The 16,201-nt window shown below is 35.1% G+C and overlaps 1 protein-coding gene and 1 pseudogene across 1 annotated transcript; one reads left to right on the plus strand and one right to left on the minus strand.

The window, feature by feature from the left end:
* The first annotated feature begins 9,040 nt into the window (after window positions 1–9,040).
* On the plus strand, window positions 9,041–9,544 carry LOC141562455 (RNA polymerase II subunit A C-terminal domain phosphatase SSU72 pseudogene; annotated as a pseudogene).
* A 4,690-nt stretch (window positions 9,545–14,234) lies between these two features.
* On the minus strand, window positions 14,235–15,310 carry LOC141562456 (olfactory receptor 51G1-like). The gene is given in 2 exon segments (XM_074302490.1): window positions 14,235–15,071; window positions 15,074–15,310. Coding segments are annotated over 2 exon segments (1,074 nt in total).
* Window positions 15,311–16,201: the final 891 nt, after the last annotated feature.

Genomic DNA, 16,201 nt, shown 5'->3' on the forward strand with positions numbered 1-16,201 from the left:
ATGTTTACAAAGATTCCTCCAATCTCAATTTGTTGTGATTCTGTATGTAAACTTCTTGATAGCATGTCTAATATTTCCTTGTTCCCTCCTTCCAAATACTATTTCAAGATCTACTAGATCTAAAATATCAAATCCTTTTCTAACTTGACAGAGATGGAATGTTCAAGTAGTCTGGTTTTTTATGGGACTTGGTACCTCAGATGATGAGTTTCTGTACTATTAGGCTGGATAAGGTAAGTTCTTCCTCTTTTGGCTCCTTTCTGGATATATAAGCCCAAAAGACTTGCTCTACTGTCTCCTAATTCCATATCCAGGAATTTCTCAAAACACTTCTAACCTTTTAAAGTTATCAAAAACATCTCCTTATCAATTCCATCTCTGAAAACTCATCCAAGTAAGATCAAGAAATTATAAGCACAAATATATGAACAAACCAACAACAAGAAAGAGATGTTTTTAGTTCATTACATATTAAGGCCCTGGGAAAAGATACGGGAGTTGTTGCTCCTAGCCAACACAAAAACTTTCTTCATTAGGAAGTATCCAGGGAAGAGTTAACTATTCTCTTCTAGAACTTCTGCATTCTTCCTCTGTTCTACTTCCTTAGACAATTATTAAATGCTTCTTTCTCATAGTTCCTCTATCATTTATAACTAGAAGTAGGTCTGCCAAGCTTTCATATATTGGATTGTAAACAGGTAAGGGATATTATTCATACTTTTTATAATCAGCCAAAAAGAGAAAAGTCTTTCATGTTTTAAGGGTTGGGTCTTTATTGAGCACTCCTCTCATACCTAAATGATGTTTTATAAACCAAGAGTTACTTGGTGTTCTGAATGTCAAGGATCCTCATTGTCCAAACCTTCCCCTTCCATACTTCAATGAAGTTTAAAGTCTAACTGATTAACTAAGTAACACTGTCTGAAGAATATCTCATTCTAAATTGTGGAAAAGAACAAAGAATACATTCTTTTAGTAATATTGAAAAGGGAAGCATTGGAGGCAATAACAGTTAGGCTTTTATGAAATCATGCCAGAAAAAACCTATTCTAGAAACTGGATGAATCCCACAGTTTAGATTGAGAGACCTAAGCATAAGTGGTTATCTGTGTTGCCTTCTGTCCTTGTCTACCAAAATAATTGGTTCTTTGATCCAGCTTCAGGAAGGGAAATAAACCATTCTGCTGACATGAGGAGAACTAAATGTAATATTCCAGAGAAGAACAAGGAAAGATTTTTTAATGAGCAATGCAAATAAATAGAAGAAAACAATAGCATGGGAAAGACAAGAAAACTCTTCAATAAAATTAGAGATATCAAATAAAGGTTTCATGCAAAAATGGGCATGACAAAAAACAAAAATGGTATGGACTTAATAGAAACAGAAAAGATTTTTTAAATGGGATATAATGATCAGAAGGTCTCTACAAGAAAGATCACGGATCAGCATGATGATATGGTTACTGATAGTAGAACCAGAAATTCTAGAATATAATATCATGGGAGCTTAGGGAACATTGCTAATAGTAAGACTAGGGAATGTGTTGGAATTCCAGAGGAGCTATTTAAAATTCTCAAAGATTATTCTGTCAAAATGCTGTACTCAATTGGCCTGCAAATTGAGAAAACTCAACATTGGACACTGGATTAGTAAAGATCAATTAATGCACCAATCATAAAGAAGGGCAATGGCAAGGAATGTTCAAATTACTGAATAATTGTGTTGATTTCACATGCCAGAATATTTATGTTTAAGATTCTGTGAGCTAGGTTTCAGCAATACATAAAACAGAGAATCACCAGAATAATAGGCCAGTTTTGAGACAGACAGGGAACTAAAGGCCAAATGCCAGCATTTGTTGAATAATGGAGAAAATAAGAGAGACCCCCCCCAAAATAACCTACTACAACTTTATTAGCTATACTATAGTCTTTGACTGTGTAGATAATAATAAAATGTAACAATCCTCAAAGTGATGGGAAAACTAAATCCTCTTACTTGTCTCCTGAGAAACCTGTGTTCAGGTTAAGAACAACAGAAATAAATATAGATGATTAATTGGGTTAAGATAGGAAAAGGAGTACAACAAGGTTGTATATTGTCAACTTTTTTGTTTAACTTATACATTGAATACCTCATGAGAAATTCTAGGCTAGATGAATCAACAACTGGAAATAAGGTTTCTTGGAGAAATATCAAGAGTTCCAGAAAAGCAGATACCACTCTGAAAGCAGAAATTGAAGAGGAATTAATGAAACTTCCTGATGAGTGTGAGAGGATAGTGCAAAAGCCAGCTTGAACCTTAAGATGATGGATGGATAGATAGATAGATAGATATAGGTAGATAGATAGAGATATATACATATATACAAACATATAAATTAATATTTGTAATAATAAATAAGTATATATGTGTATATAAACAAAAAAAAAACAAAAACAACAAAAAAAACCTCTAACATCTTGACAATTAGTCCCATATTTTCCTGGCATTTTAAGGGGAAGAAATGGAAGCAGTGTTTGATTTTGTATTTCATATTCTTGGGCCCCCAAATCACTACATATAATGATCACAATGATGAAATTAAAATATGTGACCTAAGAATATATAGCTATCATTTGCTTACTCAGTCATAACCAAGACAGGAGAATACAGAATTAAGTGAATGATTGTGTCAACAGAAAGCAAATTATCTGGCCTAATAATTACATCATCTGACTTGATTTAGGATTTTTTCCTGTTTTGTAAATGAGGTAAAATATTTAAAACCTGGAAATTCTTGAAATTCCAATATGTACTAAATTTGATGTCATGTATTTGGGATATAACTCTAATAAAAAGGCAGAATAGCTGAGCTTCACAGAGAAAATCCCAAGGGGAAAGTGTTCTATGGTAAAAATAATTATGAGTTAGTAGAAAAAGTTTTTAAATTTGAGGTCAAAAGAATAGGTTTAAATTAGGCATGTTATTTCATTTCAGTTTTTTTTCTCAATAAAATAAGTGGTGGTAGTGGTGAGTAGACGATTATTTTTAAGATCTTTTCCAGCTTCATGTCTATTTTCCTATCATTTCATGAGAGTCTTGGCATTAAAGACTTAAAACAATAGGTCATTTAAAAGGAATCTTGCTTCTAGACCAGAATCATCTGGATTATAATGCCCGTAAAAGTGAATCAAGAATTCATTAGAACTTAGATGCATTCTTATGGGCAGGTCAAACTAAATTTCTTTGACAGTTTGCCTAGGTTCAGAAGCAAAGGATGGTTTTGATACTAAGTTTAGGGAGGCAGAAAATCAGCCTTTTCAAACTTCTACCAAATGTCTACTATGTGCTTATAGTAATAATGTGCTAAGAACTTTGGAAGTACCATATTATTTGATCCTACTCTGTGTAGTAAATGCTATTATCAGCTTTCATTTATAGTTGAAGAAACTCAGGCAAAAAAGTGACTTGAATTGCTCAGGATCACATCATTGGAAGGTGTCTAAGGATGTATTTAAACTCAGTTCTTCCTGATTCCAGGCCCTGTACTCTACCCTGAGCCACTTATCAGCCTCTTTTGCTTTACAAATATGCCTTGTGAACTTAGAGAAATCTTTTCACAACTCTCAGACTCAGTTGCCTTATTTGTAAAATGAGTGCATATTCTAGATAATATCCATATCTCTTTCAGATTTATTATATATTATATGATTGTAAAGGATGGGTTCTGAAGAGAGAGAAGGGAACAGGGGCCATTAGAAGGTGAATAGGGAAAGCAAAGAGGGCGGGGTGGGGAACTAGAAGTTAATATTTGAAATCTCCCTTCTAATTCAGTAGTTTCTTTGTGTCTTAAATTATGTCATATCCCACTTAGTTCTGGAGCAGCATATAATACTTCAGGGGCATATAAGCATGATTATACACACTATATTTGTATATAATTGTTTGTACCTCATGCATCAAATATTCACAAAAAGTCCTCGCATTTGGTCAAGTTGAACAAATAAGATATAGAAAGCTCATATACCAGGTTTCAAAGAGCAATCCCTGTTCCTCTCTTCTTCACTGAAGCAGATTTCTTAGGACATTTTGTTTCTACATAAAAGGACTGAGGAAATAGGATTTAAGGGTTAGTTTTCTAGATTTGAATTTTATCTCACTTAATGACTCCTACACCTTGGACATAACATTCTTAATAAGAGGAAGCCGTGGAAAGCATATTGAGAATGGAATGTTATATCCCAATTTTGTATTATAGCTCTGTAGCATAAAAATTTTAGTAAGTTGTTTAATTTATCTATGCCTCTTTTGCAAAATGGGGATAAGAATATTTAGCCTCCTCTGAACAATGTTTTAAAATTCATAGAAAAATAATTATAGTGAAATATAGTTAATAATTGCAAAATGTTTACACACCCCAAGTTAACCCCAGAATAAATGTCCACAACCTTTAAATGTCATGTTATCTTCTCTTTTCACATGCGTCTGTCCCAGAGCATCCAAACCATTTGGATCTTCCCTTAACTGAGTAACCCCTCACCCTAAGTTTTAACCAGAATATCCCTTCTTCACAACTCCCTCACCTATTTGATGCAAGCATTAGAAAGAGAGCGAGAAAGAAGTTGGCATTCAGAATAAAAAAGCCAGATCCTCACTTTTCAGTAAGTTTTGTCATCATCACTGTTATCCATGTGGCTTCTTCTTTTCCAAGAAACTTGAACCTCTTTGTCCACAGAAAATTAAGAGAGAAGTATTTTCCACTTAAGAAATAGAGAAGAGATAATCACATAGGTCACGTTAGTACTCACTAAGGACCTCTAAACTATGAGACTTTATAATGATCATGTCTATTCCTTGAGGAACCTCTCCCCAGCATGAGAATTCCTTAGGATTCCACATGACTTTTTAGGTTCCCCACATGACATTTACTCTGAAGTGATTCCCAGGGGCTCAGTAGAATGTAGGACCTATGAGTTTGCTTTTTAATTCTCTTCCCATTAATGTGTGTAATATTCCTTTCTTAACTATTATTCTCTACTCCTAACTTTTGTTCTTTTAATTTATTTCATTAAATATTTCCCAATTACATTTTAATTTGTTTCTGGCTTCAGTAGTGGGCAATGTGTTTTACATCTCTACTCTACATAATTCTCTAAGATTAGATAACATTTCTTTACCCACAAATTCTCTCTTTGAGTGGACAACAGATTTAGTTCCTATCGAATCCATTGTCACCTAACCAAAAGGAAAACTCAATTAATTAATCTTTGCGGTCCTCAGTTTCCTCATCTGTAAAATGAAAGGATTACTTTTAAAAGCACTTTTTGGTTTTAAATCCAGATAGTAAGAAATGAAAGTTCTAAATTTTACTCTACCTCTTACTTGCTAAGAGGTCTCAAGCATTATTTAACTCTCTGGATTTTCAGTTCAGTTTATCTATGAGTCCCAAAGGATGGATATAAGGATGTCCATGGTACATGGTTTTTCGTGTATCAATATGATTTGGAAAGGGTCTAATCAGATATGAGACCTTGTATCACAGACAATAAGAAGGTTAAAAAATAAATATTCACACTAAAATAAAACAGTTGGTTATTACAGACCTGTTAAAGCTAGATCCAGAATACCACAGGCAAAGAGCATGAATTATAGACAGTGAATGAGAAGAGTCTTCTCATTTCTTTCTTCAGAGAATTTATGAAAAATTATCAATACACTGCTGTTTTTCATGATAATTGTATAAATATGTGTGCATATATTGAATTTATCATCTAGTTTTATCATGTTTAACATATATCGGACTACTTGCCATCTAGGGGAGAGTGTGGGGGAAGAGTGGGAACATTGGAACACAAGGTTTTTCAAGGGCTAATGTGGAAGAATTATACACACATATGTTTTGAAAAACAAAAAAGCTTTAATAAAAAAATATACTGTTTTTACCAAAATTCATGTTCTCAGTTAATTTTGAAAATGGTTTCTACAGAATTTATATCTAGGCTCAAGTCAGAGGAAAAGATAAAATTAGCTAGGTGCCTGTCACCCAATTCCAAAACATGGGTCATAAAGAGTCTGTGAAATACTTCCTAACTTTATTCCCATTTAGGTAATGATCTTTGAGAAACTGCACATCTTAAACTAGACTAAATGTACTTAAACCCAACTAGAAAAACCACACTTTTCAGAGTAGCAAAAAGCCCAATAATGATTGATGCTACTTATTAAGGTTAAGATTTCAGTCTGTCAGTGAAAGCTTTTTTCCTCAGAACATACTTTATTATACTATCATTCTGCTGGGAGTGAGGGAATGATACATAGGAAGGATAGGAGGAAATGACAGAACTATTCCCCCTAAAAAAGATATTTAAGAATTAAAAAAAAATTATGTATCCTTCCTCCTAGCTTTCAAAATTAATAAAGAAAAGGGTTAGAACTTAAAACCTAAGTCCAGAAGTTAACTATCCCAAAAGCAATAGTTTAATGATGAGAATTCTTTTTTTAAATTTTTTTTTAAGATGTCATACTGTATTGCTCAACATGATGTTTTACCTTAGGTTTTGTTCCACAGGCCATTTTTGAAGGCTACTTTTCTGCTCATTTGTAGTTTGTAGTTTGCGGCTAGACATGACCCTGGGGATTTTTTCAGCTTATTATGGTCAAAATAGCTAAATATATTTTTATTTGTTTGTTGAATTATTAATAAATTATATAGTTGATACTATTAATATTTACCTAATACTATGAGAACAGGTTTAGATGCTGGAAGATGTTTAGGCTTGTAGTATATTTTTTAATGACACAGTTCTTGATTTCAAGAAGCTTAATTTATATTATTTTGTATTGGCAATATCTACCTTACACAGCTAAACAAGGTAGAGTGTTTTGGGGAGAAAAGAGAGATTCTGAAAATGTTATCCATTTTAAGAAATTTGGAGGAAAAAAAATCTATTTCCAGCTAAATTACTTCCAGCTAAAAGGATATGGAAAAGATTAAGAAGTTACCTATTATCTGAAACAAATTAATTTACTCAAACCTATGTCTTCTGTTTCAATTTTTCCCAGTTTTTTTTCAGGGTAATCTTTCAATTACACTGCCTCTTACCTTTCTACTCCAAAAAAAAGTGAGATTTAATTATTATGAAAGCTGATTATTTAATAATAATTATTAAACAGAAATAATTATATTATATTGGTTAATAGAAAGCTCATGTGTCTACTCATCAATTGATTAATCAACTAGCATTTACTAAGATTGACTCTGTACAAGCCACTGGATTAGGCCCTGGAGATAAAAATTAATTAATTAATTAAATGCCTTTGCCCTAAAGATGGTTACATATAAAGTTATCTAAGGGAATGATGATGCATGAGTTTAGAAATATTCAGCCAAATTCAGAGAGTTTTTTTTTAATACCTAAGTCTAAGGAGTTTTAACTCTATTCATTAGCCAATGAAGATTCATTAAATCTTCATTGAATTCAGTGAGAGAATCCAAGCTAATATCCTATCTTTATGACATACCTAGAGGTAACTAGTGAATAGACTGCCAGGCTTAGAATCAAAAAGACTCATCTTTTGGAGCTTAAATATGGTCTCAGCAATTTTCAGATGATGAAATTGAAACTATTTCCACTCATATGAAAAGTGTACCAAATCACTATTGATCAGAGAAATGCAAATTAAAACAACTCTGACATACCACTACACACCTGTCAGATTGGCTAAGATGACAGGAACAAATAATGATGAATGTTGGAGGGGATGTGGGAAAACTGGGACACTGATGCATTGTTGGTGGAGTTGTGAAAGAATCCAACCATTCTGGAGAGCAATCTGGAATTATGCCCCAAAAGTTATCAAACTGTGCATACCCTTTGACCCAGCAGTGCTACTACTGGGCTTATATCCCAAGGAAATATTAAAGAAGGGAAAGGGACCTGTGTGTGCCAAAATGTTTGTGGCAGCCCTTTTTGTAGTGGCTAGAAACTGAAAAATGAACGTATGCCCATCAATTGGAGAATGGTTGGGTAAATTATGGTATATGAATGTTATGGAATATTATTGTTCAGTAAGAAATGACCAACAGGAGGAATACAGAGAGGATTGGAGAGACTTACATGAACTCATGCCCAGTGAAATGAGCAGAATTAGGAGATCATTATACACTTCAACAACAATACTGTATGAGGATGTATTCTGATGGAAGTGGATATCTTCCACATAGAGAAGAGCTAATCCAATTCAAATTGATCAATGATGGACAGAATCAGCTATACCCAGAAAAGGAAAACTGGGAAATGAGTGTAAACTGTGAGCATTTTTTGTTTTTCTCCCCAGGTTATTTTTACCTTCTGAATACAATTCTTCCTTTGCAACAACAACAACAATAACAAAATTCCATTCTGCACATTTATATTGTGTATCTAGGTTATATTATAACATATTTAATATGTATGGGAAAATCTGCCATCTAGGGGAGGGAGTAGAGGGAAGGAGGGGAAAATTCAGAACAGAAGGGAGTATAAGAGATAATGTTGTAAAAAAATTACCTATGCATATGTACTGTCAAAAAATGTTATAATTATAAAATTAATTTAAAAATTAAAAATAAATAAATAAATAAATATGGTCTCATATAATTAACTAACGGTGTGATCTACAAGTCATTTAATCGTGTTTGTCTCAGTTTCCTCCTATGCAAAATAAGCTGGAGAAGGAAGTAGCAAATTACTATAGTATTTTTGCCAAGAAAACTCCAAATGGGATCATGAAGAGTTGGACACAACTGAAACAATTGAAGAGCTCCAATACAATTCATGTTTTTAAATTTAAATAAAAAATGAGAAAATAAAATTGCCAATTCCACAGCATAAGAGAGAATTCAATATAAAAATACAAAACAATACATTGTCATTTACCTATATAATATTGTTTTCAAAGCTGCCCAGATTTTCTTTGTTTCCCTGTTGGTTTTCTTTTTTTTCTCTACTGACCACTTTTTACATTATTTTTTTTCACCTCCTTCCCTAGACTCCCTCCAAGAAGGCCTCTGAAGCATGGAGGCGCACAACATCCTCAGCAAATGAGGATTCAGTGTCAGATCCCTTGGAACAGGAACTCATGTGAAACTCCCAGGACCAGCACCAGACAAGCCAAATGTTTATGATTTCAAAACAACATATGATCATATGTACAATGATCTTCTTAGGAAAGACAAAGAACTCTATACACAAAATGATATTTTGCATATGTTGGACAGAAATAAGAGAATTAAGCCCTGGTCAGAAAGATTCCAGAATGGTAAAGATTTGCTTAATCTCATCCTTAACTGTGAAGAAAGAGTCTATGACCAGGTAGAAGATTTAAATTCCAGAGAGCAAGAGACCTGCCAGCCAGTGCATGTGATTAATGTGGACATTCAGAACAACCATGAAGAAGCCACTCTTGGAGCCTTTCTCATTTGTGAGCTCTGTCTGTGTATATACAACACATGGAAGACATGGAAAAATGAGATAGACAAGCTGTTACAGGAATTTGAGGAGAAAAGCTGCTTTTACTGATGCTTGCCCTGTTTTCCCAGACCTTGGAGTTGAACGAAGCATGTGGGTCAAGTTTTCTGACTATTTCCTACTCTCCCTGAAGACCACCTTCAAATCTTCCTTTTATTAATACTTTTTTCTTCACGGTGTTTGTTTTTATTTTCAGATATTCTGCCAGAAGGAGGCAGCATTAGCCCTCCCAAAAATTGTACATATAAAATAAGAAGAGAGAGATACATAAAGGCCATATGAAAAAAAAAAAAAAAAAAAGCATGGATGCTTATACAAAACACACATACATACACACATACATGAATATAAATAAATAGATGAACACTTAGTCAAAACATAGACATAAGACCATGTTATATTTATTTCTACCTATCATCTCTCACCAAGCCTTTAATTTCAAATTACCCAAACATAAATGACTGTTTTAAAAGATCTGATAATATTTTCACTTATAAGAAGCAAACAGTTTGACCATGTGAATCCCTTATATTTTGTTGTTAATGTTTATCTTATATTTCTCCTGAATGTTATTGTTATGCTACAGTTCTCTGTTATTGTCCTGACTCAGTTTCCTTAATTATCTTGACTCCATTTCCCTAAATTGTCCTGCCTCAGTTTCCCTAGTTGTTCTGCCTCAGTTTATAATTGTTCTGCTCAATCCTGCAAAACCACCCTTACCACTTAATCAGAATATTTGATAAGGATGAAAGATCTTATATTTTAGAATGTCAGAATACCTCTCCCCATTCCAAATTATTAGAATATCAGACACTGTCTTATCAAGATGCCTCTCCCCATTTCCAGGGTACCTTTCCCCATCTCTGGTGGCTCACCCCACCCTATAAGAGCCCTGTTTCCACTCTCAGCACCCTGACTTCTCTCCTGCCTCTATCTACCCTGTGTCTGAGCCATGTGTGTATATATGTCATTGAAACTCAGATTGTTTGCTGGATTCTTGGGGACAATAGTTTCATTCAGCCCTGGGACCAAACCATGGATCCATTTGGTCCCAATAAATTTCTCCCTTTCAAATAAATTATTAATTACTCTCTAATCTCTATCTTGCCTCAGTTTCTCCAGCATTACATTTATATGTCAACTTTCCCTTTAAGTTATGGGCTTTTTAATCACAAAAACACTAAGATTATTTCCATTCATTAAATATTAATTTATTCCCAGGACTATATTTAATTGTGCTGGGTAAATTACCCAGCTCTTTTATTCTATGGAATATAGTATTTCATGTTCTACAATCTTTCAACATAATAACTTCTAGGTATTCTGTAATTCTTATTATAACTACACTCTTTCTTCCTGATTCCAACATGTTTTTCTTAACCTGGGAGCTTTGAAACTTTGCTGTGATGTTCTTCTAAGTTTTCCTCTTTAGTACTCTTTGAGATGGTGATCAGTGTATCTTTTTTTCTGTTTTGTCATTCTAGAACTTCAGGCTGATTTCCTTGATAATTTTTTGTAACAGTGTATCAATAATTTTTATTGTATTTTTTCATGTAGTCTTGACTATTCTTACTGATTCTTTTTGATTTGTTTCCTGATCAGTTGTTTATCTGATGGAATATTTCACTTCTATTTTTCAAATTTTTGATTTTCTTCTATTTTTTGATGTCTTAAGATGTTATTAGCTTCCCCTTATGCAATTCTAGTTTTCAAGGAATTATTTTCTTCTTAATGAGATTCTCAGTAGCTAAATATGGTTGGAGAAACTAAAGCATTGATGGAAGTATTCCCAGGGGACAGGCAGGGAAAAAGCTCTGATAGAGATCATATTAGCTTAATGGTCCTCCTCTATGGAAGACTTCCAGTCAGAAATCCAAACCCTTGAGGCTCACCCTCTGTGGAGGTTATGGGCAGCCCAGCTATGTCCTGTTAGGTTATGTCTTTGAGGTTAAAAGTTTCTCTATAAATCTGCTTATGGCCCATGCCATCTAGACTATACTCCTTTGGGTCACTCTACCATGATACTCTGCCCCATGATGTTTTCCCCTTCATCCCTCCCCCTTGCCAAGTACTATCTCTCCTCTGATTCTCCCATCATGCATCTTGGTGTGTCTCCTTTCATCCTTCTATATTTTCTTCTTTCAATTGACATCATTAGGGTGTTTTTCTTCTTTTAACAGTAACATTCTTTTAGGAAGCTAACTCCCTTTTAGGATTTAATTTGCCACCTAAGAGCAAGTCCCAAATTTTGGGGGTATTTCCTTTCTCTTGGCTAATTGTAGGTTTTACTATGCAACTTCTCCTTTCTACAATTAAATGTTAAAACCTAAAAGCTAACTATATGCTCTTCCACAGTATCTCATATTTACCTTTCCTGGTGTCTAGTATATCTCTTCATTTTGTCCATAACCTCTTCACTTAAATAAATCTACTTTTTGCCAAAAAGAATGGCTATTGTGAATTCTTCACAAGACTGAACCCCAACATTTGTTGCTTCTGAAATACATCAACTATTGCAAAATTATCCACATCATTTCTTATGCTTTTTGAATTCTCTATTTCAATTTGGTTAACTTGCTTTTCATAATTTTACTTATTTTCTTAGATTGAATTTTTTTCTATTTTCCCCCTCATCTTTTTTATTTGATTCTTAAAGTCCATTTTCAGTTTCTCCAAGAACTCTTTTTTTGTGCTGAGGACCATTTGACATTTCTCATTGAAAAAGCAGTGGCTTCAAAAAACTATTAAACTATGTATCCCTTCTAACCAACAATGTCTCTCCTGGGCTCTATAACCCAAAGAAATCATAAAAAAGCAAAAAGGACCCATATGTGCAAACATGTTTGTAGCATCTCTTTTTTTGTAGTGGCAAAGAACTAGAAGCTGTTGGGGAATAGCTGAATAAGTTATGGTATATGAATAAGTTATGGAATATTATTGTTATATGACAAACTATCAGCAGGTTGATTTCAGATAAGCCTGGAGAGACTTACATGAACTGATGTTAAGTGAAGTGAAGAGAACATTGTACAAAGCAATAACAAGATTATGTGATAATCAACTCTAACAGACCCATGTCTTTTCACCAACAAGGTGATTCAGGCCAATTCCAATAGACTTGTGAGGAAGAGACCCATATGCATCCAGAAAGAGGATTGTGGGGACTGAATGTGGGTCACAACATAGTATTTTCATCATTTTTGTTATTATTTGCTTGCTTTTTTTCTTTTTTCCTTTTTGAACTGATTTTTCTTGTGCAGCATGATAAATGTGGAAATATGCACAGTAGAATTACATAGGGTTAACCTATATTGGATTACTTGCTGTCTGGAGAGGGGGTGGGGAAAGGAAGGGAGAAAAATTTGGAACACAAGGTTTTGCAAGGGTGAATGTTGAAAACTATCTTCGTATGTATTTTGAAAATAAAAAAGCTATTATTTAAAAAAAAAAGAAAAAGTAATGGCTTTTTAAACTATACCATATTTCTTTGAATGTGTACCCATATCTTCTCTATCCTCATCATTACTATCTAAGGTTGGATTCTTTCACCTTTGCTTACTCATTTTTAAATATCTTCATTTATTTATTTGTTTGTTTGTTTATATGTGGTTTTTAGAAGCTATTAATGTAATCAAGTAGTAGTTCTAAGGTATGGGAGAAGTTAGTTGTCAGAAATGTCAGGTCCTTTTTACTGTTCCTCTGAGATTTGTCTTGGGGCCCAATGTTGGGGGTCTCCTTTCCATTCCTAAGCTATAGGAAGGGCCCCAAGTCATACTGTTTTACAATCTTGTTCTCTGAAGTACTTCTAGTGACTGCAAAAATAGTTATCGACTCTGTTTCACAACTGAAACTAGGGACTCTGATCTCCTACAAGTGCCTACAGCCACCAAGATCCCTGTACCTCACCACTGCACTCACCAGTTAACTCCTTCCCACAACTACAGTCCCACATTTAGCTGTCAGCACAACTGTTTTGGATCTCTCACATTGGAAAATCTTTCAAACTTCTGTTCATCTATCAGACACCCAAAACATCTGTAAAATGAAAGTTTATAAGATTAAGGCTGCCTCTCCACTGAGATGTTGTTTGTTGATTTTGCAGCGTTCTGGGAGTATTTGCACTTCATTAAGACCAAGCTCTATCCCTGAAATTTGGGTTTTTTCCTGGGATCTTCTCAAATTATTTTTAGGAGGAATATGACTTTATCCAGTATTTATTTCTGCTGTTCTGAGGTGATATTCTATCTTCTTTTTGTGGAGGAAACACGGGAAGCCAAAAATTCCACCATTTTCCCAGAATCCTCTTCAACAATATGACTTACTATATGGTCTTGGACAAATCATTTAACCTTTTTGGACATCAATTTGATTATCTACACAATCAGGAGTTTGTACTTAATAATTTTGGAAGTCCCTTCAATCTATATATTTTGACCCTGTGAAAATTCTAGATAGGAATTGTCCTTATTCCCCACTGCCATCTTCTGGTCATTTTTTCTTGGCCCCAAAAGGTAGATATATAACAGAAAATTCACCAAAGCAGAAAATTATTCTTTTATTCACTACATGTACTCCAATGAAGAGAATAATTAGCAAGCTACCTAATAGGGGTAGTGTGGAGTAATCACCTTTCAGTGCAAATACACTTTCAAAGCAGACCAAGGACCAGAAAACAATTTATTTAAAACAAATCAAAACAACAAACTTCCAGGAACATCTTTCCCAGATTCTCCACCTCAGTCTACCCTTGGCGATTGCTACTCAGACTCTGCATAAAACTAAACTTCTTGATAATTCTCTGCCTGATCTGCTTAGTTTTCACACTGTAAACAATAGGATTCATCAGAGGTGGGACCAAAAGGTAAACATAGGACATGAGCAAGTGGACAATGTGGGGCACATGCTCACCAAAGTGGTACACAAGGGATAAACCAATCATAGGGATATAGAAAAGAAGTACAGCACAGATATGGGAGACACAGGTATTGAGGGCTCGGAGGCGCTCCTCGCGGGAAGCAATGCTCAGCACTGTGCGAAGAATTAGAACATAGGAGAGAAAGATGAGCAAGGAGTCCACACCCACTGTACAAGCAACCACAAAGAGGCCATAGATATGATTAACTATGATGCTGGAGCAGGCCAGCTTCATGATCTCCAGGTGAAGGCAATAAGCATGGGCCAGTACATGAGAACGGCAGTAGTGAAAGCGTTTCAGAAGAAAGGGTAGAGGAAGGATCAGCAGTGCACTGCGCAATACAGAACAGAGCCCCATCTTCACTATCCGGCCAGGTGTCAGGAGAGTTCCATATCTCAGTGGGTTACAGATAGCCACATAGCGATCTATGGACATGGAGAGCAGCACTGAAGATTCCACCAGGGACAGGGTATGGATGAAGAAGAGCTGGATGAAGCAGGCAGGGATGCCGATCTCTCGAAAATCAAACCAGAAAATGCCCAGCACGGTGGGTAATGTGGAAAAGCACAAGCCTAGGTCAGTGAGGGCTAGCATAGCCAGAAAGTAGTACATAGACTCATGGAGTGTTGCATCTGTGCGGATGACATGAAGGATGGTGACATTTTTCCCACAATTACTGTCAAGTAGATAGTACAGAAGGGGATGGAGATCAAACCATGGAGACTTTCTAGGCCTCTGAATCCAGTCAGGAAGAAGGAGGCTGATTGGAGACTGCTGTTTCCTGAAGCCAATATTGTGCTGAAGACTTGACCTAATAACTTTGAAAAGCAGAATTTGGCTAATGAAGAAAGGGAACCACTATATTGTCTAACTTGAAGTGAGTGGGGTAGCTGCTTGCCCATTTGAAAAATGTACTAATGATCCAGCTGACTTTTAAACTTCTTTTACAGAAAGAAGGAGAATAAGAACTTCAGTCTCCTGATGTTTTGTCCAGTGGCCCAGCCATCCACTATTACCCACCTACCCAGAGGAATAAGAAAAGTCTGTCCCATTGCTACTGAGCTTATGAATTTGTCTCAGAATATTGACCAAAGCATGATAAATGTGGAAATATGTTCAGCAGAATTGCACATATTTAACCTATATTGAATTACTTGCTGGGGAAGTCTAGGGGAAAGGGATGGTGGGGGGAAGAGAGAAAGAAAATTTTGGAACACAAGATTATGTAAGAATGAATGTTGAAAACTATCTTTGCATTTATTTTGAAAATAAAAAGCTATTATTCAAAAAATAAAAGCATACTGACCAATGCCAAATCCTATTTCCTTTTAGAAGTTCTCCCTGAAGGGGCAGCTAGGTGGCGCAGTGGATAGAGCACCAGCCTTGAATTCAGGAGGACCCCAGTTCAAATCTGGTCTCAGACACTTAACACTTCCTAGCTGTGTGACCCTGGGCAAGTCACTTAACCCCAGCCTAAAACAAAACAAAACAACCCCAGAAGTTCTCCCTGAAGACTAAGTCTATGTAAGTCTCTAAATACTGATGCTGTTCTAGTGACAGTGCAGGGAGTGGTAGGGATTCCCTTTTGGTTGGCGCAGTTCAACGTGAAGGAATTCAAAACCCAAAATATTAATGGCAAAAAGGAAGTTTATTGGCACTGAGAAGAGGGTCTCTTCACAGCAGATAGGAATCCTGGCAGAATGCTATGCCAAGGAGCAAAGCAAACTACTTAAAACTGCTACAAATATTTAAGTTCAAAATCATCCTTTTATAGAAGTCTGAGGCTCAAGTTT

This window comes from Sminthopsis crassicaudata, chromosome 3 (genome assembly GCF_048593235.1).
Source record: "Sminthopsis crassicaudata isolate SCR6 chromosome 3, ASM4859323v1, whole genome shotgun sequence".
Classification (NCBI taxonomy): domain Eukaryota; kingdom Metazoa; phylum Chordata; class Mammalia; order Dasyuromorphia; family Dasyuridae; genus Sminthopsis; species Sminthopsis crassicaudata.